General features: G+C 50.0%; 1 protein-coding gene across 1 annotated transcript in view; it reads left to right on the top strand.

The window, feature by feature from the left end:
* Nucleotides 1–25,678, top strand: part of STK10 (serine/threonine kinase 10) — a 132,487-nt gene that overhangs the window by 56,313 nt on the left and 50,496 nt on the right. The window contains exons 4-8 of the mRNA XM_007465538.1: nt 2,297–2,446; nt 15,285–15,357; nt 16,334–16,528; nt 17,113–17,194; nt 25,222–25,356. Of these exons, the coding sequence (XP_007465600.1) occupies nt 2,297–2,446; nt 15,285–15,357; nt 16,334–16,528; nt 17,113–17,194; nt 25,222–25,356 (635 nt within the window). The remainder of the gene's footprint in view (nt 1–2,296; nt 2,447–15,284; nt 15,358–16,333; nt 16,529–17,112; nt 17,195–25,221; nt 25,357–25,678) is intronic.

Below are 25,678 nucleotides of genomic sequence, written 5' to 3'. Positions count from 1 at the left end.
TACCGCCAGGAAAAAAAAAAAAAAAATTGCTGCAGATAATCTGACATAGTCTCAGGACCAGCGTAACAGCGATCACCTTTTATTGACTGTACTCCATGCTGAGAAGTTAACATGCTTTATCGCTGAAGCCCTGCCTACATCCATCATCATACTCCCATTTTACAGACCAGGAAATGAAGATGCAGTGGGATACAGCAACTTGCCAGAAACCACACAGCCAGTAAGAGGCAGCGCTGGGTTCAGGCGCAGTCTGTGTGTCCCTGAGGTCCCCTCAGGCTCTGAGCCTAGACCCCTGCTGGGGGAAGCGCAGGGGTTAAGGATGAGCAGTTGGGAAGGGGAGCAGTTGTGGACCCAGAGAGAGGGACCTCTGGTCCAGGAGCCCTGCTTCGGGGCCGGGCTTCCCAGGACAGTGCATTTGGCACCTCCACCCTGGCCCTGGCCCTGGGAAGTCAGAAGGGGAGAGTGCTTCTCCAGCCAGAGGGAGGCCTCAATGCAGTGCTCTGGCCCACCAGCCTGGGAGCCTGCAGCCTGAAGGCCCAGCAGGCAGGGCTGTGAGGCTCACCTCAGCACAGGGAGCTTGGGCGGCAGCAAAATCTCAATAATCACGGTGACCAGTGGGGCAGAGAGTGGGGCATGTCGTCCTTGACTCTTCTCGCACCCTTCCTCCCCACTGCACCCACCTGGTCCCACACTCTGTCATTCCCCCCTGCCCAACCCAGGTCAGGAATCATTCCTCTTCAAAGCGTTGGCCACCTTCTAGCCCTCCTGGACCACGGTGTGGCCCCCATCCAAGCCCCGTGCCCACTCTTGTTCCCTGCGAGCTCTTCACTCGCTGCACCAGGAGGAATTTTTTTTTTTTTTTTTTTTTTTTGTGGTACGCGGGCCTCTCACTGTTGTGGCCTCTCCCGTTGCGGAGCACAGGCTCCGGACGCGCAGGCTCAGCGGCCATGGCTCACGGGCCCAGCCGCTTCGCGGCACGTGGGATCCTCCCGGTCTGGGGCACAGACCTGTGTCCCCTGCATCGGCAGGTGGAATCTCAACCACTGCGCCACCAGGGAAGCCCCAGGAGGAATTTTTTAAACGCAAAACTCAGGTTGTATCTCTGTCCCGCTCAGAGCCTCTCCCAGACTGCCCATTGCGTTTCAAAGAAAATGCAGCCTTCAGAGCTCCCGCCAAACTCCGACCTCCACTTAACTTTCCCCGCCAGCCAAGCGGGGTCCTTTGCACATGCCGTGGAACTCTTCTTTGCGTTCCTCAGCTGCTCAGAAAAGAAGTCCCTGCCGTCTCTCAGTGGACGCTGGGTTGTGTATAGTGTGTGTGTGTGTGTCTGTTTGTGCGCACACGCACGGCCCCAACCAGCACACAAGAGGCTTTTGGTGACGGCCCCTCACCTTCCCCATCTCTGGCACCACCACCACCAGCCAGTTAACATTTTTCAACACCAGCTCATGTCACCTCCAGGCCTTCGCTTCGGCTGGTTCTTTGACCTGGAATGCCCTGCCCCACTTTTCTCCTCTCAAACACCTGTTCTTCCTTCAAGACACAGCTCGAATGCCCTTTCCTCTGGGGAGCTTCCCGATTCCCCAGGCAGAAGGGGTTGCTGCCTGTCCTGCCCTCCCATGCACCCCAACCCCCCTGTGTTCCAAAAGTTGCTTGTCATTTCCATGCCCTTCTCTGTGTCCCCACACCCAGCACGGAGCCTGACACTCAGTGCCCGCTCACAGAATGGGTCTCTGCCCCTCAGAAAGGTTGTGTTTGCAAACCTGAGCTCTGAAGCCAGGCTGGCTGGTTTTTTTCTTTTTTTGCGGTACGCGGGCCTCTCACTGTTGTGGCCTCTCCCGTTGCGGAGCACAGGCTCCGGACGCGCAGGCTCAGCGGCCATGGCTCACGGGCCCAGCCGCTCCGCGGCATGTGGGATCTTCCCCGACCGGGGCACGACCCCGTGTCCCCTGCATCGGCAGGCGGACTCTCAACCACTGCGCCACCAGGGAAGCCCCAGGCTGGCTGTTTTTAATCTCAGATCTGTGACTCCCTACTGTGTGACCTTGAGCAAGTGACTTGACCTCTCTGAGCCTCAGTTTCCTAACCTGTAAAATGGCGGAACAATTGTGCCTGCTCCATAGTGTTACTGTGAGGACGAAGCAGGTACCATGTGAAGTGCTTAGAAGTGAACCTGGTATACAGTAAGTGCTCAGCCACATTGGCGGCTTATGTATTTCTTATACCTGGCAGGGCCCTGACCTGGAGTTGCCTGCATTGAGCACTTGCTGAGTTGACAGGTTCTCTCTGTTTCCAGAGCTGGACAGAGGCCTCACTGAGCCCCAGATTCAGGTGGTTTGCCGCCAGATGCTGGAAGCCCTCACCTTCTTGCACGGCAAGAAGGTCATCCACCGGGATCTGAAAGCTGGCAACGTGCTGATGACGCTTGAGGGAGACATCAGGCTGGGTAAGGGGTGTCTCTGGGCGAGGCGGGAAGGCAGAGCCCTGAGCCACCTGCCGGGGGTGTCGGCCTGGCCTCTGCGGGCAGGAGGGAGCGAGTGTGGGTCTGCACTCCCATGGGATGTCGAGGTCCTCCCCGGGCCACAGGGCCACAGTTCCCATCGTGGCTGCATCTAATCCAGGGTTCTCAACTGAGGGTGATTTTGTCCCCCGGGGACAGTGGCAATGTCTGGAGACATCTTTGGTTGTCACAACTAAAGGTTGGGGGAGACCACTGACATCTGGTGGGTAGAGAGAGGGATGCCCAGCACCCTACAGTGCACAGGACAGCCCCTTGCTACCAAGAGTGATCCTGCCTACAGGCCAGCAGCGCTGCAAGGAGGCACTGGCCCAACCCCTTTTGCTCTTGCGTTCTGATAGGTAGAATCTGAGAGATAGTGATGGACGGAAAGACAACCCTCATCCATTCCCAGACAGAAAATAGAACATCAGGGGCATATAGTGAAACCTTATTAATTTTTTTTTATGTGTCCTCTCTGTTTTCTTCTTTTCAACTGTGGTAAAATATACATAAAAAACAAAATTTATCATCTTAACTATTTGTAAGTGTACAGTTCAGTGACATCAAGCACATTCAAATTGCTGTGCAACCATCACCACCATCCATCTCCGGAACTTTTTCGTCTTCCCAAACTGAAACTCTGTACCCATTAAACAGCATCTCCCCATCCCCTCTGCCCCCAACTCCTGGCAACCACCATTCTCTCTCTCTCTCTTTTTTTAAATTTATTTTTATTTCATTTTTGGCTGCATCAGGTCTCAGTTACGGTGCGCGGGCTCTTTGTTGCAGCACGCCGCGGGCTCCTCTCTAGTTGTGGCATGTGGGTTCCGGAGCACATGGGCTCTGTAGTTTGTGGCATACAGGCTCTCTAATTGAGGCGCACGAGCTCAGCAGTTGTAAGCGTGCGGGCTTAGTTGCCCCTCGGCATGTGGGATCTAAGTCCCCTCCCCAGCGGATCTAACCCGCGTCCCCTGTCTTGGAAGGCGGATTCTTTACCACTGGACCACCAGGGAAGTCCCCAACCATCATTCTCTTTAATGTCTCTATGAATTTGACTACTCTAGGAATCTCATATAAATGCAATCATTTGTGTTTTTGTGCCTATTTCACTTAGCATAATGTCCTCAAGGTTCGTCCATGTTGTAGCATGTGTCAGAATTTCTTTACATTTTTAATAAGTTTTTTTAACCAAAATAACACATACATGTATCCTCTACTCCTACCATCTCCTTTCCCTGTCCCCCCCACCCCAAGACAATCACTTTTAACTCTTCTCATATTTACTCCTGCGTAAATGCAGGAGTAAATATGAGAAGAGTTAAAAGTGATAATAAAAATAAAAATAAAATAATAAAATATTAAAAAAAGTGATAATAAAAATAACGCATATGTATCGGGTTTATGAAGCACCCTCTAGATGCCAGCCCTCAGACAAGGCACTTTCCAGATGTCATCTCATTTAGTCAGCACTCCTGAGGACACTTGGGGGAGGGGAGGCGACTATACCCATCACAGGTGAGGACGCTGAGGCCCACAATGGAATGAGATGCCCAGGATCAGTCCATGAGGGGGCAGAAGCAGCAGGGTTTGGACTTGGGTCTCCCTGACTCTAGCTGCCAGTGGACTGGCTCTGTCACAGGTGGAGCGAGGTGGCCAGGGAAGAGCCAGGTCAGGGAGAATCTGGGGACAGAAGAGTCTTATGTGCTCTGGGGAATTCAAGGCAAACCTTCCCTCAGCCTTCAAGAACATATCAAATGTATATCTATATCCCCTCCCTCTTGGGCCTCCCTCCCACCCCCCACCCCCCCATCCCACCCATCTAGGTCGTCACAGAGCACGGAGCTGAGCTTCCTATGCTTTATGGTCCCTCCCCCCCCCCACCCCCCCATCCCACCCATCTAGGTCGTCACAGAGCACGGAGCTGAGCTTCCTATGCTTTATGGCATGTTCCCGCTAGCTATCTGTTTTACGCTTGGTAGTGTATATATGTCAGTCGTAATCTCCCAATTTGTCCCACCCTCCTCCTCCCCGCTGTGTCCACATGCCCGTTCTCTACGTCTGTGTCTCCATTCCTGCCCTGCAAATGGGTTCATCTGTACCATTTTTCTAGATTCCACAGATACATGTTAATTGTACAGCAGAAACTAACACAACATTGTAAAGCATTTATACTCCAATAAAAAAATTTTTAATTGAAAAAATATGCAAAATACTAAAAAAAGTAAGATAAATAAAATAAATACATACGGTAATACCTAAAAAAAAAAAAAAAGAACATATCAAATGGAGGAGACAGGGCACAGACAGCCTGGGTCAGGAGCAGCCTGAGGGGCTGTCAGCACAGGGAAGCCCGGGAAGCCCTGGGTGGAGACAGGGATGGAGGGAGGGCCCCAGCAGCCTCGGGCTAAGATGTGCCCAGTGAGGGTCTCCTTTCCCTTGCTGACTTCCTCCACACACCCCTTCGATCAGGAGGGCGCTGACGTGCCGAGCTGACTCCAGAACCCCACTCGGAGCCCAGCAGAAGCAGATGGGGGCATCAGCTTTCCAAATGACTTGGCAGATGCAGTTGAGAAAACTAGGAAACCAATTAAGGAGGAAGAAAAGTTCAGGGAGAGTTGAATGTGCGAGTATTTACACAATTACCGCTGGACCCTGGGAACCTGGTGTGGACGCCTGCTGAGGCCTGATGTTCTGTTTTAGAGAATCCTCCTTCCCCCTGGGGCTTGGAATCTGCAGCCTGGTGAAGCAGTGGAGGAGGCCTGAGAGACGAGGTAGCAGTCTGTCTGCCTCTTCCTAGGTCCCTGGGACCGTCTGGGGCCCCTGGAGGGGCATTATGCAACTCAGGGCTGCATAAGAGAATTGCTCAGCAGATCTTTCTCGCAAGCAGAGATGTCACCTTATCAGAGAGTTTGTGTTTCTCAGTGGAGTGGGAATAAATGGGAAGCAGCAGGGTGAGCTGAGCAAAGCATCGGCCCTAGACACAGACAAGCCTGGTTCAGATCCTGACTCTGCCACTTCCGAGCTGGACAAACACATTTAACCATTCAGGCCTCAGTCTTTTCATCTGTGCAATGGGTGTAACAACAGAACCTCCTCACAGGGTTGTGACCAGTGGGCTGAAATACAAAGTACTGTCACAGGGAGCCTCAGGGTTCTGTCCCTCTCTGCTACTAGGCATTTTGCTTCTTCCTTGTGTTAAATGTTTACTTCTGTCTAGGATTTCAAACTTCCTCTGAGATTCATTTGATAGTTGCCAAGCAGAGCACACGTTCCAGCTCTGGGTGGCTGTGAAGCAGTTCTTCATGGCCAGTGGGAATCCATTTGTGCAGAGAGGGAAAGGAAGAGTGTCTGCCACCAGAGACAGTTCAGATATAAAGTAGGGTGAGGACTCTGAGGTCCAAAGGTCTGTGCTCTTGTCCTGGACCTGCCTTTGGCCTTGGATGAGTCACCTAACCCTTTTGAACCTTACTTTCCTCAAACAGAGTGGGGTAGTAGTTCTTACCTCATGGAATTGGTATGATGATTTAACGAGATAATATGCGCAAAGCATCTATAGGTGCCCAGCCTATCAGAGAGAGGCCTGGCAAAGGTTGAGTTTCTTTCCTGGGCTGAGGAATGTCTCACAGTAGCTGTCCTGAGGAGGAATGTTCTTCATTCTCCAAAGAACCTGTGTTCCTCTCCCCAGAGGTGCTTCTCTGAAGATGGGAGGTGAATTTCACAACTTTTGGGGTCTTTCAAGTTCTGGGAAGAGGTCAGAACTGGCCTAAAAATCAAAGTGCCTAACACAGAGCCTGGCACATAGTAGGTGCTCAGTAAATAGTAGCGTCCAACATTGCCATTACTTTATCAGTTCAAGTTACTACAGGATCTCTACTTCCCAAAGGCCCCCTGATATTCAGGAGGCCTGGCAGGTAGGCCTGGCAGGAACCAGTCACCTGCCTCTCACCCCCACCTGGACCCTAACCCAGAATTCCTGTTTGCTGCTGCCAGCAGGCTGGGGTCTTGGTTGTTTCACTGTGGCTACCAGGCACTGAGCCAGTGTTTGGTATGTAACTCATTGAATCCTCACAGACTACTGATAACATTTTACAGAGGAAGGATTTGGCACCTAGAGAGGTTAATTAACTTACCCAAAGTCACACAGCTAGTAAGAGGAACAGCTGGGGTTTAGACCAGTGCATCTGGTTTCAGAGCCCATGTGCTTAACCACTACCCTCCTTAGACTCTTTTGGTGGCAGGTGATAAAAACTGGTCTCACGAGACTTAAGGCAGACAGGAGAATGTGTGTATATGGTGTATGGAACTGTGCTGGGGAAGATATGCAACTGGACATGGAGTTAGTTGGACCCTGGAAAACAGTGCTGCCAGGACTGTCTCTGGTTTCTGCCTTTCTGTGTATGTTGGTTAGGCTCTCAGTCCAACCCCTCACACACAGCTTCTGGCTGGGTTTAATTTCACTTTCCCCAGCATTGCCTCCCGCAGGATGAACTGAACCTCATCATTTCAAGTCTCAGAGTCAATAATCCCAGTGAAGAGCTCTGATTGGCCCAGCTTGGCTCAGGTGCAGATCCCTGGACCAATCAAGGAGGCCCAGTAAGGAGGGCTTCTCTTATTGGCCCAGCTTGTAGTCAGTCTCTGAGAATGGAGGCGGGATCATGTAGCAGTATTGAAGTCCCCCTCGCCCTCCTGAAACAGTGGGGTTGGGGGTGGGCAAGATGGTTTTCCAGAAGGAGGAAGGATTTGGACTTGCCAGAAAAACAAATTGCTGTCCACCATAGACTGGCACAGCCTGCTGGAGTAATAGAGACCCAGAAGAGGGAGTGAGTGAGGCAGAAGTGGATGGAAAGCAAGAACAAAGAACTGAGTTTGCAGTGGAGGTTGAGAGAGACAGAAAATACCAGAAAAATGCAGGGTTATGGGGGAGAAGAGAGAGTTGATGAAGGCCGTGGGGTAGGAGGCCGAAGATGGAGGGGAATGAATGGGAAAGCAAAGCCCTCATTAGTGGTCATGTGTACCTGGTTGCCTAAAAAACAAAAGAAAATAAAAATAGAAACAGAAAAATAGAGCAGTTCTTTCAGTCTCACAGTTGGTTGCATAATATGACCCCCATTTAATAGGTGAGGAAACTGAGGCTCAGAAACAGGAAGTAGTTTGTCTCAGATCACAGTAGACTCTTCTCACTTCCCTGCCTGGTACTGTTCCCATGATGCTCCTGGGAAGGCAGATGTCCTGATAATTAAGAGAGGTCACTTGGGTGACTGGTGGAAGCCTCCCTCTTTTGAGCCCAGGCATGCCTCCGGCTGCTCTAAGGAAGGAAACCCCTGGGATTCCAGGGCTGGGGATGGGAGCCTTTGATTCTCCTGTCACCACCCCAGTTTCAGCAGGTCCCAAACCCTCTAGAGAGGGTTCACTTTTCTGTCTGCACCATGAGGGCTGTGGCTAGTTTTTGCCCACAGGACCACTGCTGGCTGGATGGGACACTTTTGCCGTGTAAGGAGATGCAGTGTCCCTGGCTCTTTCTCACTAAATGGCAGCAGCACTGTCTTTTGTTGTGGTAACCTGACTGCTCGCATTCATTTCCAAATACTTCCTGGGGCACATGGCACGACCCCTGATTGAGGCCCACCTGGAAGCTTCTCAGACACCTAGAATTCGAGTGTAAGCCCTGACCAAGCTAGATTGTGGACTCCGCTGGTGTGGGGTGGAGGGTCCAGGAGAGGAGGGCAATTGGGCAGTGGTTTGCCTTTAATTGGCATTGTCTGGGGAAAGGCTCCTCTTATCTTGGATTCTTTTGGTGCGGTTAAGGGGACAGATGAAAGATTCTCTTATATATCTTCATACATTCTAAGTTCACTGCGTGTGTGTGTGTGTGTGTGTGTGTGTGTGTGTGTGTGTGTGTATAATATGTAATGCATTTTACACTGTTACGTAATTTTCTGATTATAAAAGTAATATGTGCTATTTATACATGTATAGAAAGATATGTACAATGGTATTCATTCCAACAGTATTAATAACAGCAAGAAATCAGAAATGATCCCATTTATTTCAGTAGGAGATTACTTATTATAAGTTATGGTACTGTCATACAATGGAATGTTCTTCTGCTATTGAAAATTAAGTTGTAGGGACTTGCCCCGTGGTCCAGTGGTTAAGACTCTGCACTTCCACTGTAGGGGGTGCAGGTTCGATCCCTGGTTGGGGAACTATAGATCTCACATGCCGCGAGACGTGGCCAAAATAAATAAATAAATAATAAAAAGATTTAAAAGAAAAAAAAAAGAAAATCAAGTTGTAGAAAATGTGTAATCTCTTGTAAAGATGTATATACATACTGTGAAGGGGGAAAAAACAATTTGCAGAATAGTATGTTTAATCTAATTTCATTGTTAAAAGTAGCAAACACCTGAAAATGATCTATACATATAATTTTAATATATTTTTATTTACATATATGATTTTTATTTTTATAAATAAATCTGGAGCTATAGTCAGCAAACTCATAAGTGTTTATCTCTGCCAGGATTATGGAGACTTTTTATTTTGTAAATGTTTGAATTTTTGATAAGCAGTATTACCTTGGTAATAAGAAAATAAATATATGAATGAGTATATAGGTAGATATGGTCGTATAGACAGTTAGGAATAAGACCCACAAAGAAGGAAATTAAAGTCTTTTCTAATCTTGCCAAGATACACTGCTTCCTTCCAGTCTTTTTTCTGAGCTCAGAAAGACCAGAGTGGTAGAGCACAGACTTAGCGTCACATTTGTCCTTAGATCTGGGTGACCATCTGCAAGTTACTTAATCTCTCTAAACTTCCTTGTCCTCATCTGTAAGATGGGGATAATAATTTTCCCTGCCCCAAAGGGTCATAGATATAAATGACATACATTGGAATATATATGCTGATGAGATACAGAGGAAGGTAAATGATACACATAAGCCTCTTTGTGTAGTGCTGCACACCTTATAAGTTCTCAGTAAATATTAGTTTTTATTAGATTAACATGTATTTTTTAAAAAAAATTTGGATCATAGTATATATATATATATATATTTTTTTTTTTTCCAGTCAGCTTTTTAAAAAAATTGAATAATATCCGATAATTCCCCATATCCTTAAATATTCCTCGGAAACATGGTTATTTAATGTTTTTCTTTCATTCCATCATGTGCACAAACCAAAATTGACCTATGAAACCCCCAAAGTTGGATATTTAGGCATCTCATGAGGTTTCTCACATTATCCTCTAACAAGCACAGGGATGGGCATGCTTGTTCATGGGTCTGCAAGTCTCTGTCTGTAATCACACCTTTGAGGGGGAGTCTTGGAATTAGGATTGTTGGGTGTGTGCAGCGTGTCGGGTGGTGTTGATACCTGCGGCCAGTGTGCCGTTCACTCTGGGTGTGCCAGTTCACACCCCCCAGTGGAGTGTGAAGTTCTTTCACCACATCCTGGCCCCCACTGAGTTTTACTTTAAAAAAGAAAAAAAAACAAAACCCGACAACCCTCATCCCAAACTTTTTCATATGCATCTCAGCTTTTCAAAGCTGCTTTTCATAAAAGCGATGCGTACTCTCTATCATAAACATTTTAAAGAATAAAAGGTGTATTGAGTAAAAAATGTAAGGCCCCCTCAGCACACTGCCCCCAGCAAAATCCCACTTCCGGGGAGGTAGTCACAATTAAGTTTGATGTGCAGCCTTTCAGACTCTTTTCGATGTTTGTGGACGTCTTTGTGTGCATGCAGTATGCGTGGGTCATTCTTTTAAGATACAACTGGAATTCATACTGTTCATTCCACACAGTGCATCGGTCTGTCAGCACCATGGTGGGGACAATGTGTTATGGATGAACTTCCAAGTTAGTATGTACAAAGGCAAATTCGTTTTTTTTAAGGGCTGCATGTTATCTCATGGTCCAGGTGAGCCCAGATTTACTGAACTATCTGCCATCCAGGCTCCAGCAACAGCTTAGGTTTTTTCCAGTTTTTCACTCTTTTGCATAATGCTTTCAGAAGCTTCCATGTATATTTGAAATCTGTTTGGGGGGGATTTATTTCCAGAAATAGAATTGTTGTCAAACATGTTTCTTAAAACCCAGTTTTGTCATTTCTTTCCGTCCGTTCATTTATTCTGTTGTTCATTTGAGAGCCCTGTTGAGTGTTTCATGTGGCAGATGTGGTGCTGGGACACTGCTGTGGACAAAGCAGAAATGGCCTCTTTCCATATGGAAATGATAATTTATGGAGTCCCCACCTGCCTGCTGCTTTGTCTCTGTTTCTTGTTTTAAAATAGGAAAAGGGAAGGGAGGAATGTTTTCAACAGAAGAGACTGCCTGGTGAAAATCCCAGACTGCCTTTGAATTGTCCGAGGGCAGCCATCTACCTATCGGAGGACATGGCTTATAAACTCCATTCAGGGAGCAAACGGCTGTGGCCACCGCTGCCCAGGGACAGTGTGAGGGTTCTGGGCTGCAGGGAGGGGCCGCCCCACCCTGCTGGCTGGTCCCCAGAAGGGGAAGTAGCAGCCACCCAAAAAGCTGGCAGGCGCTTTCTTCAGGGAGGGCCCTGGGGACCAACTGTGTGTCATTTTGCAAGTTGGTGGTTTCTGCTTTTCCGCTCCCTTCTCCGGAAGGGACCAGTGGGCGCTGTGGTATGGGAGTGGCCAGTTCTAGCCTCCCTCCCGGAAGCCTCACCCTGGGTCTGAGAGGCAGTCGCTCTCCTGCAAAGACGTCGTGGAATGGCGTGCCAGCCATTGTTGGTGTTTACGGGACAGCCAGGCCCACGTGGGGCCCAGGCGGACCCAGCAGGAAGGAGGTGAGCCTGGCTCCCCATTCTTACCCAGGAGCCCAGTGATGGGGTGATGACTTGCCCAGGCCGCAGCAGAGCTGGCTTCTCACCTGGGTTTCCTGGTTTTCGCATCTCACCCTGCAGCAGTAGCTGCTCCCACCCCGGAAGGCGACAGCCCCCCAACCCCAATAGCCAGACTGTCCCGTGAGCACTGTCATCAGCTGATGGAATAGCTGTTGTCCAGTTAGCACTGACTGAGGCTCAGAGACCAGCTTTCCTGACCATTCTCAGTACAGCCTCGTCCTTTTCCCGACCTAAGGATCTCGAGGGTGCCAGCTCAGGTACCCATGGAATATTCACCATGGTGACAGAGCATTTACCAAGAGCCGGGCTTGGAGCTGCTTGCTTTATGTGTCATTTAATTCTCACTGCAACCCTACAAAGTAGTCCTACAGTCTCACCATCCCCGTGTCACTGGCGGGGAAACTGAGGGTCAGAGATTTGGTAACTATCCTGGCCCCTGCCTATTTCTCCACTTATCCAAGTCCACGCCCTTCCAGCCATGCTGCCCTGCCCCTCCTGGGCCCTCCAGCCAGCTTGCTTCCTCTGCCTGGAAATAGTTTCGCCTAGACCTTGACCTCCTGTCTAAAATAGCCGCCCATCCATCCAGCACTCTCTGTCCCTTTGCCCTGCCTTATCCCTGCATGGCCCTTCTCATTACCAGGAATCACGTGGTGTGGAGAACCTGTTTCCACCACCAGAATAACAAGCCAATGAGGGTGAGGGTTTTGGTTCATCTCTGTGCCTAGAACAGTGCCTGGCCCGCGAGGGATGTTTAGTTAGTGCTTGTTGAATGAATGAATGAATGAATAGGTGGCACTTCCTCCAGGTCCTCCCTTCCCTGCTCTCTTGAGGTCACATCCCCCCGACTGTAGACCCTCCTAGCCCCGCAGCCCTATCTTTCCATGGTTGTGTTTATCTGATTGCTGTCTGCCTCCACAACTAAGCTTTGAGCTGCTCGAGGGCAAGGACTTCATTTGCTTTTTCCCCACTGTATTCTCTGCCCTGGGCCTGTGTGTGGTTCCAGATGGTGCCTGAATGAATAGGTGAATGAACCTGGTGCAGTAGAAGGGGCAGGACTGGAACCCACCTCTCTAGTGTTCAGGCCTGTCTCTCAGCATTATGCTCCCTCCTGGTTTGAAATTGTGAGTCTGATTAAAAAGCACCCGATCGTGGCTTCCAGACCCAGGCGGAGGCTCCCGGGGTGGCCAGCAGTTATATAACAACTTTGCAGTTTCTCAAAGCCAGGCTTCAAACTGAACATCGACAGTTCTCTCAAGGTGTTGATTCCTCCTGAGTTCAGTTTTTAATGAAGATGAAACTTGGCCCCTGAAGGCCAAAGCACTGGAGAAAATTCCTCTTCGTGGCGCTGGGCTCTTCCCTTAGCAGCGGGTGTGTGAAGCAAGACTGGTGGTGGTGGATGTGTGTGTGAAGAGAAATTATATTTATTTATTTTCTGTTAGTCCTGAAAGTCATACGCGTTTCTCACAGCAAACTTCAGGAATTCAGAAAATAGAAGAAACCTCGTCTAGTCTTACCACCCACAGACAACCATTTAAGCAGGCTGGTACATTTCCTCCAATAATTCAAAATATATTTTTGCCCTTTTGTGGGTGAGGGAGTGGGGCATAATTCTGACCATACAATATACATCCTCCCCCTTTCCCATTTAACCTATATAAATATACCAATAAAATATTTTAATATTCTATTAAATATTGAAATATTGAAATATATGTTATTTAAAATTTTTAATTTATTTTTACTCCCAGTTTTATTCAGATATAATTGACATTCAGCACTGTATCAATTTAAGGTCACAGCATAATGATTGGACTTACATATATCATGAAATGATTATCACAATAAGTTTAGTGAACATCCATTTGTATAGTTACAAAATGAAAGAGAAAATGTTTTTCCTTGTGATGAGAACTCTTAGGATTTACTGTGTTACCAACTTTCATATATAACACCCAGCAGTGTTAATTCTATTTGTCACGTTGTACATTACATCCCTAGGACTTATTTATCTTATAACTGCAAGTTTGTACCTTTGACCACCTTCATCCAGTTCCCCCTCCCCCGAACCCCTACACCTCTGATCTATTTTTCTGTGAGTTTGTTTGTTTTGAAGTGTAATTGACAACACTATGCTGGTTTCTGGTGCACAGCATAGTGAGTCGATATTTCTACACGTTACAAAATGATCACCATGATAAGTCTAGTTAGTCTAGTCTAGTGATAGATGTATCACAACGCAAAGATATTACATGATTATTGGCTATGTTACCCACACTGTACATTGCATCCCCGTGACTCATTTGTTTTGTAATGGGAAGTTTCTACCTCTTCACCTTCCTCATCTATTATCATTATGAAATGTATGTTAAAATTTAATATTAATGTGTATAATTTAATATTAAAATATTGAATAAAGTACTTCAAAACTTTAATGACTACAAAATATTCCACTGTGTGTGTGTATCACATTTTTCTTAATCTGTTCAGTTGTTTACCCTTTACCTTCTTACCTCTCCAAATTTCCTAGTTCACCTTGCTGTGTGTGTGTGTGTGTGTGTGTGTGTGTGTGTGTGTGTGTGTATTTGATACACCATCTTAAATACTTTAAAAAAATATATATTTATTTACTGATTTATTTATTTAGCTGTGCCAGGTCTTAGTTGCGGCGTGTGGGACCTTTAGTTGTGCCCTGCGAACTCTTAGTTGCGGCATGCATGTGGGTCTAGTTCCCCGACCAGGGATCAAACCTGGGCCCCCTGCATTGGGACCGTGGAGTCTTAACCACTGGACCACCAGGAGAGTCCCTTAAATTCTTTTTGGAAAAGATAGAATATATTATATATTGCATACAAGAAGTTTTAAAATCACTCCCTGAAAGCTAAGCAATTGTGATCGTTTTTAACTCGTCTCTATTATGATGGCACTTCGGTGAATATCGTTACGCATAATTTTTTTTTAATATTTAAGATTATTTTGGGCTTCTCTGGTGGCGCAGTGGTTAAGAATCCGCCTGCCAATGCAGGGGACACAGGTTCAAGCCCTGGGCCAGGTAGATCCCACATGCCGCGGAGCAACTAAGCCCGTGCGCCACAACTACTGATTCTGCACTCTGGAGCCCGCGAGCCACAACTACTGAGCCTGTGAGCCACAACTACTGAAACCCGCACGCCTAGAGCCCATGCTTCGCAACAAGAGAAGCCACCGCAGTAAGAAGCCTGCGTGTACTGCAATGAAGAGTAGCCCCCACTGGCCACAACTAGAGAAAGCCCACGCGCAGCAACGAAGACCCAATGCAGCCAAAAATAATAAATAAATAAATAAAAGAAATAATAAAAATTTAAAAAACCCGATTATTCCATTAAGGTAGATTCCTAGATTTGGAATTACTGCACCAGAAGAGTATGGATATTTGAAAGGTTCTTGGTATTTATTGCCAAACTGCTTTCCTAAAAGCCTCTCCAATTTATATTCTTTTTTAAAAAATTATTTATTTATTTATTTGTTGGCTGTGTTGGGTCTTAGCTGCAGCACCTGGGATCCATCCATTGCGGCGCGTGGGCTTCTCTCTAGTTGCGTTGTGCAGGCTTGGTTCCCCGCGGCATGTAGGATCTTAGTTCCTCGGCCAGGGATCGAACCCGCACCCCCTGCATTGGAAGGTGGATTCTTAACCACTGGACCACCAGGGAAGTCCCCCTTCAGTTTCTGTTCTTATTAGCAAGTAGGAAAGTGCATGTCTCAATACATCTTACAGCAGTAGGTATTATTGTTTTTTAATGATCACTAGTTTGCTAGATAGAAAATGGCATCTGTTAGTTGATTTGGAACATGTGTCTCTGAGTCCATGCCCCAGGGCTGTGGGTGGAGGAATGTCCATCCAGTACTCTATCTGAGATTCTTGCCTTGCAGCTGACTTTGGTGTGTCTGCCAAGAATCTGAAGACTCTGCAGAAAAGAGATTCCTTCATAGGAACGCCTTACTGGTAAGTCATATGGCTTCTGGAAATGGGATGGTGGACTGAACGCTACACCTCCAACTCTCCATGGTTCCTCTGGCTGGTCTAGAGGAGAGAGGACAGAGGCAGGGGCTCCTGAGTCAGCGTGCTGGGTCTGAGCCCAGATCCCCTCACTTACTAGCGCTGAGACCTTGGCCATGTTGCTCAGCTTCGTGTGCCTCAGTTTACTCACCTGTAAAATCGGGGGTATAATAGCACCTACATAATGGGCTATTGTGAGGATTGAATGGGATGGTGCATATAGAAAATGCTCCATTAATAAGAACTGACACCCCTGAAAAACGGTTCTTGATTGAGAGCCAGGCATAGGGCTAGGGCCATGAAGATGAGCAATACAGGTTCAGTTCTTGTGCTTATATGAAATCTCCCCAGACTTATCCAGTCCACTGTGTTTCCTTCTTTTCCAAAACTATTACTTTAAAAACAAGCAACCAAACAAAAAAAACCTCTCTCAGTTTCACACCTAACTACTTTCTGTTTTACTTCCCATGGTGGAGTGAGGTTCCTTTCTTGCTTGCTTATTACTCACTCTTTCTTTCTCTCTCTGCCCTTTTATTCCTCTTTCTCCTTTTCTCTCCCATCCCTTCTCTCTGTGCTGTTGTGTTCTCTTTACCCCCCTTCCCGCCCCCAGTTTTTCCTGGGTACCTTCCCCACTGCTCCCACCCGCCCCTTCCCCAGGACCCTGTGTTCTGGATTGTTGCTGCCATCTCGTGGTAGGAATCAGAACTGCAGCAGGACTTGGGCATTGGAGCCGCTTGGAAGGCGTCTTTGTGTGAGAAAAGGGTCCTAAGAAAGACAGTGGGATGGAAAGGAATGAAAATCGTGACTCGGGAGTGCTGCCAACCCCCTGATGTTGGCTTGTGCTGGTCCTTGACCCTGAGTCTCTGACAAGCGCCTGTGGAGGCCAGGATCTGAGCCCTCTGTTGTCCCTTGGTTGGTTCAGGATGGCCCCCGAGGTGGTGATGTGTGAGACCATGAAGGACACCCCATATGACTACAAAGCCGACATCTGGTCCCTGGGCATCACTCTGATTGAGATGGCCCAGATCGAGCCCCCGCACCACGAGCTCAACCCCATGCGGGTCCTGCTCAAGATTGCCAAGTCAGACCCTCCCACGCTACTCACGCCTTCTAAGTGGTAAGTGGCCAGGAGGCCTGCCTGAGGGTGTTTGCTGGACGGCCAGCGGGCCTGGGACGTGGGGTGGGGGGATGCGGGGTGCCAGGGCTCTGCTGTTGCTGCTGGGCTCCGCATTTGGGGAGCGGTTGGGCCTGGGAGTCTGCAGGCCTCTCTGAGCTCCCTGGACCCTCCTGGCTCTTTCCTCCCTCTGTGCTGTGGACATCGGCTCTCCATCAGAGAGAATGGGTAACCCAGATAAGCCGGATCCCACTGCAGGAGTAAGAGCCCACGTGAGCCCCAGCAGCCACGTGGCACAACCCTGGGCTGGGAATTGGGGCTCGAACCCCAGCACTGCTGTGTTTCACTGTGTGCCCTCGGGCAAGTCCCTGCTCCTCTGATTTCCACATCCTCTCTGTTGGTGATGTCTGTGACGAGAAGGGCATCTTGAAGGCCCCGTCGCCTCTGCTTTGTAGCTTATAAAGGCGCCCTTTGTCCTTTGAAGGGCGTGTTTGGGAAGCACGCGCCTCCCAGGAGAGTGGAGTCAGTGATGGTGGGGAGTTTTCTCGGCTCTCGCCCGCTCCCAGCTTACCTGTCTGTCCTCCCAGGTCTGCGGAGTTCCGAGACTTCCTGAAGACGGCCCTGGATAAGAACCCGGAGACCCGGCCCAGCGCTGCACAGCTCCTGGAGGTGAGTGATCCCCTCTCCCGGGTGGCTGCCTGTCGCTCTGCCCAGCCCTTCCTGTGGACAGATCACCCGTGACCTGGAAGCTGGGTTCGTCCTCCCCCAGCCCAGGCGATGGTGTGCACAACTGTTCACTCATTGGCCGACGTTCCCTGAGCACCTGCCACGTGCCGGCCCTCATGCGGGGAGGGCTGGCTGTGGTAAGGGAGCCCCCAGACTCCTGTCCTCAAGGAGCTTACCTTCCAGTGGGGGAGACAGGCAGCTGATGAGCAGATAGTGCACGTGGCAGGTGGAGAGCAGGGCTGTGGAGGAAAAGAGAACAGCACAGGGGAGGGGGGCCTGGGAGGGGTTGCTCTCCTATAAAAGGAGGACACAAGGGGCTCTGTGCACAGACACCCTAAAGGAGGCCAGGGGGCCAGGCACATGGTGCTCAGGAGCAGAGGTGAAGGCCTAGGATGGGGGCACGATTGGTGCAGCCGGGAGAGCCGGGGGCCCAGGGTGCAGGAGCCGGGGTGAGGAGGGGGGCAGGGTTGGAGATGAGATCGGAGCGGTACGGGGGCATGCCCACCCCCAGGTTCACTGCTTCCCTAAGAGGACACTCGGGACTCAGCATCTAGTCATACTCTCCACTATGACTTATTACAGCAAAAAGATACAGAGGAAAAGGCACCTGAGGGAAGCCAGGCCGGAACTTCCAGAGTCCCCTTCCAGTGGAGTCACACGGTCTGTGCTTAGTTCCCCCTGCTGTGCGTGACACGTGTGAGGTGTTGTTTCCCTGGGAAGCACGTTGGAGAGCTCGGGGCCCAGGGTTTCACTGGGGGCTGGCCACGTGGGCAGCCTCTGCCTGGCACGGGCAGGGTTCCAGACTGCAGAAATCTGGCAGGCGTTCAGCGTGGGCCACGTCGCTTGCAGTTCAGGCAGAGCTGGCCCCTCTCATCAGTTAATGGGAGGAGCCCTCCCCAAATCCAAGTTCCTGGCGAAAGACCAACGGTGGAAGCAGGCCTTTCAAAGAGGAGGGGGACCAGGTCATGGCGGGTCATGCAGGACCTCGGGAGGATGCAGGCTTCACCCTGTGTGTGATGGCGCACCCGTGAGGGTTTGGAGGAGGGAGACACCATCTGACTTACACTTACAAGGCTCCCTCTGGCTATTGGGTTTGGAATCTCCAAGACCAGCCAGGATGACAGCTGACTCAGGGAGCATCCCCTTAGCTGGTTGAACGGCCTCCAGGTGGGGAAGTGGATGACTGTTTCCTTGAGCCTCTTTGAAATATTGGAGGTAGCTGCGAGCTGCCCTTGCCCAGGGCCGATGCCTCATGTCCTGGCGGGGTGAGGGTTGGAGTGTTTGCAGCTGTGTTTGGAAACACCCGGTGTGTCCAGCGCGGCTGATCCCAGTCCCCGGGCCACCAATGCTGTTGGCAGAGGGAGAGGAAGTGGGCCTGGGTGATGTGGCCTGTCCACTCTGGTCCTTCCCGCTTCGTGTTGTGGGAGCAAAGGGGGCCGATGCTCCACCGTGCACTCGAGTCTTTCTTCACATTCAGCCCCTTCTCCCAAGCACCGACTTACTGTGCGCCAGGTGCTGGGGCTGTGGTTGGCACTCTGGGCCACAGTGCATCTCTCTGGGGTGTGTAGCACAGTGATTCAGTGTGTGGACTGGGGTTGGAAAGTCCTGGGTTCAAATCCCAGCTCTGCCACTTACTGGCTGTGAGACCCTGCTCAGGGGGCTTAGCCTCTCTGTGACCCTGTTCTCACTCTGAAGTGAGGATGATAGCCAGCCCCCCCTTACAGGGTTAAGTGAGAAGACACTGTAAAGCGCTTAGCTTAGTTGTTAAGTGCTGTGCACAGTGAATAGTTGATGCATTGAACTGAAATTATAAAAAAATGGAAAGAAGTGGGGATGCAGAATGGGGTCTGTCTGCTGGGGCTAATGATTGTTCCTTGTAGATTTCTGCACCGCATTTGAAAGCACACGGCTGGAGTTACCAGAGGCCTTCTTTTCGGGGCATTGCGGCGTTTGATGGGTGGCGTCGGCAAGGGACTGGACCAGGCCAGCCAGGGGTGGGGGTGCGTGGGCCTGCTGTCACTGTCAGATACAAAAGCTCCAAGCTCCTGGGGCCAATTGTTTCCAGTGAGCAGGCACCTCCTGGCCTGATACATCCGGCCTCCAGGATATGCTGCCAGGAAGAGACCAGCTGTCCCTCATCCCCTCGTGGCAGCCCAGAAGCCTCAGCCAGAGACAGGAATTTCCGTTCCATAGTGGAGAAAAAAACGTCCTGCCAGAGGACTCTTCGCTGAGACGGAAAGGTTGCAGAAGAAAGTAGAGATCCCTCCAGACAAAGAAAGCTCCTTTCAGAGCTTAGGCTGCCGTCAGTTTTTTCCACGTGCCTGTTCCGTCTGTTAGGGAGGGTGGGGCATCGTTATCGCCTTAGGTGAGGACCCTGAGGCTCAGGGCAGGGGAGTAGCCTGCAGAGGTCACCTGACTTGTTGTGGCCACAGGTAAGCCCAGACCTTGACTTGCCAGCACACCCTCCAGAGCCTCACATCTGCCTGCGGCCCCCACGTTCCTCCCGGCCCCTCCTCTTGCCCTGCATCCCTTCAGCTGACTGACTTATGCCCCTGCTGGTTTATGATCCATTCATTCGCTTGCACGGATATATTTTGTTGGGACCGTATCACTTGGTGGTAACCCGGGCTCTGAAATCAGGCTCGCCCTCCTGAAACCCGAGCCGTCCTCACTCTGAGCCTCAGTTTCCTCCTCTGTAGGAGGTGGGTCGTGCTTGCGTCACGGAAGTGTGTGGGTGGATGCGATTCTGTACCCACCCGCTGTCTTCAGCATCGTGGCTGTCACACATCCGGTGCGCAGCATGCACTTCTTGAATTGGCTCTTAAACCCACCCCGTTCTAGCACAGCATTCTTGTCAAGGTCGTTCGTACCTTCTGGACATCGTGGTCAGCTCAGGCCTCGGTGCTGGTCTTGCTGGACTCAGCAGCAGCCACAGGCGACCCTCTTCCCCTTGGCTGTCAACGCCTGATGTCAGGTCTCCACGCTCTCTTGGTTTCCTTCTCACTGGCCACTCGTCTCTCTCCTTCGCCTGCTCCTGTTTCTCCAGCTCATTAACGTGAAGTGCGCCAGGGGCCTTTTCCTCCGTCTCCATCACCTTGATGGGCTCGTCTGTTCGCCATGACTCCCGCATTTCTGCCTGCAGCCCAGACTGCCCTTCTCGCCCACAGGCCCTTGTATCCGGCTGTTTACCCTCCACCCCTTTAGATGTCCGTAGATATCTCAAACTTAACACGTCCGCAACTGAGCGCCCTCATCTTTCCCCAAATATGCTCTAGCGATGGCTTTCCTGTCTCATTTGATGGCAGCCCCACCTTGCCAGCAGTCAGGCCCCAAACCTCGCAAGCATCCTTAACCCATCTCTTTCTCACACACTCTGTATCCATTCTACCGGGGAATCCTGTTGTCCCTGGCTTCAGAACATGCCCAGGATCCAGCCACTTCTCACCACCTCCATTGCAGCCGGAGGGAAAAACATAAGTCAGCTCCTATACCTCCTGAGTCCAAAGCCCCTTAATGGCTCCCATCTTATTCAGGGTAAAATCCAGAGTCTCAGTGACCTGCAAGGTCCTGCAAGGTCTGCCCACCCCACCTTGACTCCTCAGACTTCTCTTCCTCTTGTCTCCTCACTCTTCCCCAGCCAACCAGCCTCCTTGCTACTCTTCAGACACTCCAGACACACTCTAGCCTCAGGGCCTTTGCACTGCCTGTCCACTATGCCAGGGATGCTCTTCCCCTAGACACCTCCATGGCTGACTCTTTCTCTTCAAGTCATTGCTCAAATGGCAGCTTCTCAGTGAGGCCTCCCCCAAGTACCCTGTTTAAAACCTACTGCACCCTCACATTCCTAATTCTCCTTCCCCTGCCCTACTTTTGATTTTTCCATGGCACATAGCATATAACTTATGCATATAACTTATAGCATATAACTTATAGCATATAACTTACATGTTTATTAAGTTTATCGTTGATCTCCCTGACTAGCATGTCAGCTCCCTGGGGACAGCAGTCTTTGTTTTTGTTTTCGTTTTTGCTTTCACTGATGTGCCCCAGTCATCCAGAATAGTGCCTGGTATGGAGAGGGCCTTCGTTAAATACGTTTACTTATTTTTACTTAACAAAGTGTTATGTAACCTCTTCTCCATGCCAGGTTCTATTCTAAATGCTTAGCAAATGTTAGCTAATTTAATCCTCATGACAGCCCTATGAAATAGGTACTGTTTGGGTCTCTGTCAAAGAGATGATAAAACTGAAGCACAGAGAGGTTAAGCAGCCTGCACAAAGTCACACAGTGTGTAAGTGACAGAGCTGATTTCTGATCCTGGTCATCCGGTTCCAAAGCCTGTTCTTTTGACCACTCTAGTAAGTTGCCTCTCTGAATGAAGGAAGGAAAGAAAGAGAGGTGGAATAAAGTTAGGAGGGAGGGAAGGAGGACTGAAGGAAAGATGCTGACACCTGAAAACTTGGAAGTGTTATTAGGCATTTTCTAAAGCCAGTCTTGGAGTGTGGGACATCCTGGCTGATGGTTTCTAAGCACACAGAGGAAAACTAGGCTCAAGTTCTTGGGAAGGATGACTGGGTAGATGGCAGGAGAGGTCCTGGCCAGGGGGTGGGTGCCAGCTGGCGAGCTCTGTGGCACCCTGGGGCTCCCTGCAGAGATAGTACAGAACAGCTTTTCCTCTTCCTGAAGGAGCAGATGGCTGAGTTTCCCTCTGATCTGGGTCTTCCACGGGGGTGACCGAGCACCTTTCTAGGGACCCATGTGCCCAGACCAGCCTGTCCCTGTGCAGGTGCACAGTGCGCTGGCCACCGGGGAAGGTCCCGCACCCTTCTGTGCTGGGCTTTGTCTCTAATGGGCCTTGGCAGCTTGGCGGTTGAAACGTCTTTTCTAAACACAACCCTGGAAGTAACAGAGCTGATGCAGTGGAGGAGGTGGTCTGTGCTTTGTGTCCCAGAGCAGTTTACAGAACAGTGTTCTGGGCCTAATCAGACACAGGAGGGCCTGACCCATCTGCCAGCCCCTCTCGCCCGGGGATTCCAGGAGCTTGGCGTACAGGGGAATGGCCCTGCTCACCTGCCCCTCCGTCAGAGGCTTTCTTCCCCATGCCTCCCCCTCCGCTTCCTAAAGACCCCGGGGTGCTCAAGGAAGGCCATGCAGATGTTCAGCCTCAAGAAAGCAAGGCTCCTGGCCAAGCTTAAGGGTCACTAATTTGGTCAGTATGCGATATGGCCTGATGAAAACCTGGTATTTCCAGAAGCCCGTGTTTGCATTAGTTGTTTCTGCCGCATCTGCTTCCGCAACTGCAGTGAAGTGTCCCGTGGCTTCTTGCTCAAGTTCACGTGTGTGAGGTTGTGCAGTGTGAAGCTCGGGAAGCTTTGGGATCTGATTCTTACCTTCAGTTCCAAAAAGCTGCACTCCGGGGACGCAGGAGGGAATGGGAATGGCTGGGAGTGCAAACTGGTGCTTAAAGGCTTCTCTGATTGTGGTTCTGCCGCTGGTGATGGTGGTGATGATCGTAGTGGCAGTGGTAGTAATGGTAGGCATGGTGATGGCAGGGGCAGTAGTGATGGTGGTGATGATGGTGGCTATAGTAATGACGGTGGTGGTGATGATGATGGTGGTGGTGGTGATGATGACACTGATGATGGTGGTGATGATGATACAGGTGACAGCTGCTGTATTTTGAGCTCTTACTACAATGCTTAGAACAGCCATACTATTATTCCCAGTATACAGATGAGCAAACTGAGGCTCAGAGAGGTTGAGTGACTTGCCCGAGTTGGTGGAAGTGGGATTTTATTCCAGGCAGCCTGGCTCTCGAGTCTAGAGCCAGCAATCTTCACTGCTGTGCTCTCCTGCCTCTCACAATTAGTACATCCTTATTAATATCCAATTCAAGACCTTTTGGAGCCACACAGCAGCCAGAGTGATACCTTCAAAGGGTTACTCTTTATATCACTGCAGCCCTTGTACTTGCTGCTCCCCCTACATGGAATTCTCTGTGCCCAGATCTTTCTCTGGCCAGCCCCTTCACATCCCTCAGGGCTCAGCTTGAATGTCACCTCCCAAGGAGGGCCCTCTGCCCAAAGACCTAGGCAGACTCTCCGGCCACCCACCCAATGCACCAATCCAGGCCCATGTTCCTCCAGCCTATCCTATTACCTGATCTGAAAAATGATCTTGTCATTTGGTTACGTGCCCATTGACTTTCCCGCTCAGCTGCGAACCCCCAAGGCCAGGGAGCTTGCCTGTCTGCTTGTTTGGCCTTATTTCAGCACCTGGCACATCACTGGCCTCAACATGGGGCTGAGGCATGAATCAACGAATGAACAGGGGGTGTGGGAGAGAAAGATAGGAAATAAAATTCTTCACGTCTTTACTAGTTTGGACTAACTAGAGAAAGTCAGGCTGGTTTAGGAAGATCTGAATGACAGGGCTCTTTAAAAGGAGTGAGGTGTATTGCTTTCCCGTGTGCAGAGTGGGGTACCCAGGTTGAATAGGGTGTTGCCTCTGACCTTCCACAAATGTACTAAACAGATAAGAATGAACAAGCAGATAGGAATGATTTGTAGTGGACCTATCAGTTGTGAATGTGTTTTCAAGGTGTTAGAAAATTTATTCTCTTCAGTCATTTAAATACTTCCCTGCATTCTTGTTGACACTGTTCCTCCGCTGATAACTGACAGTAAAAACAGTGAATTTCATCAGAGCCTTCCTGCGCATTTCAAGTGAGCAAATTCCAACCTAACAACTGTCCCACCCTGCCCCTGCCAATGCCTTTCTAAGTGAGTGTGGGGAATTGAGGAATCCCTTGTCCCTGTCCACAACCTGGTGCTGGGGACAAGATGCTCAGAGACAGACAGGGAGATCTTCGGGCTGATTTACCATCTGCTGAGGTCTTAAAAGCTTTGGTGTTTTCCAAGGTCCATGAAAGAGCCTTCACTTTTTAAAGATGTGGCATTTCTGTAAACACCTAGGAATAGAACGTACACTACTTGGCCTCAAGATTTTGCAAACACACACATCCACCCTGAGACCTATATGAGCATGTTCATAGCAGCTTTATTAATAGTTGCCCCAAATGGGAAACAACACAAATGGCCAGCAACAGCAGGAAGAATAAACAAACCGTGACAGAGTCACGTGGTAGAATACCGCACGGGAATCAAAAGGGAAGAGTTTACCGACATAGGCAACAGGGTAGGCGAATCTCATAGTCTCAGCTCAACTTGTGTTGAGTGAGGAAAGCCAACCGCAAAAGAATACGTGCTCTATGATTCTGTTCAGATGAAGTTAAAGAGAAGGCAAACCTAGTCTCTGGAGCTGGGTGGCTGTGGGGAGTGAGGTTGACTGCACGGGGGAATGGGGACCTGCTCGAGGTGATGGAAATGGTCTGTGTCTTAAGCTGGGTGGTGGTTACACCAGGTGTGTATGTATGGAAAAAGTCCCTGAGCTTAATGATTTGTGAACTTTACTGTGTGTAAGTAATTCTTCAATAAAGTGTATGTGTGTATATGCATATGTATACTGTATATATTATATTTTTTAAACCATATATGAAAACCTTTTAAAAAAGTAAATTAACAAATAAACAAACCTCCTGAAACATTACTTCTGCTCCCGCTTCGGGCTAAGCTCTTCCCTGCGCGTGATCTCATTCCATCCTCATGCCTTCCCTGTGGGTCTGGCGTTATTGTCTCCACTTCAAAGGTGAGAAGCCTGTAGCTCAGAGAGGGAAGGGGACTTGCTCGGTGTCACGCAGCTGGTGAGTGGCAGAGCTGGCTCACTTCCCACCACACACAGGACTTTCTGAGCTGCCTCTGGGTCTGCCTGACCAAGTTCACGTTCACGTTTCGCTCAGGGATGCCGCTGGCCTTCTCCGCCTGGGGGATCGCCTCCCCCAGCCTTGGCTGCCCCTCCTCACCCCCCAGCCCACAGTGGTTCTAATCCAGCTGTCTTGCCCCCTCCTCAGCATCCCTTCGTCAGCAGCATCACCAGCAACAAGGCTCTGCGGGAACTGGTGGCCGAGGCCAAGGCTGAAGTGATGGAGGAGATTGAAGACGGCCGGGATGAGGGGGAAGAGGAGGACTCGGTGGATGCCACCTCTGTAAGGCCTGGAGGAACGGGGGTGGGGGGGCGTGCGGGAGGGACGGGATCCCCGCAGGCCTTTACTGGTGTGGGATGGGCCCGGCGGTGCAGGAAGGGTTCCCGTCTGTTTATCCCCAGCTCAGAGGTCACAGGCCCCCACGCCACCAGTTACGTAAGACAGCACGTGGGCCGGGACGAGGCAGCAGGGCGTGTTGACCAAATCCTGTACGTTTTCAGGGAAGACCAGGAATCAGATTTTTTTTTTTTTTTTTTTTTTACGCGGGCCTCTCACTGTTGTGGCCTCTCCCGTTGCGGAGCACAGGCTCCGGATGCGCAGGCTC

Source organism: Lipotes vexillifer, unplaced genomic scaffold (assembly GCF_000442215.2).
Source record: "Lipotes vexillifer unplaced genomic scaffold, Lipotes_vexillifer_v1.1 scaffold621, whole genome shotgun sequence".
NCBI classification, from domain to species: Eukaryota; Metazoa; Chordata; class Mammalia; order Artiodactyla; family Lipotidae; genus Lipotes; species Lipotes vexillifer.
Note: the sequence above shows the minus strand (reverse complement) of the source record. Positions and strands in the feature narration are given on the sequence as shown.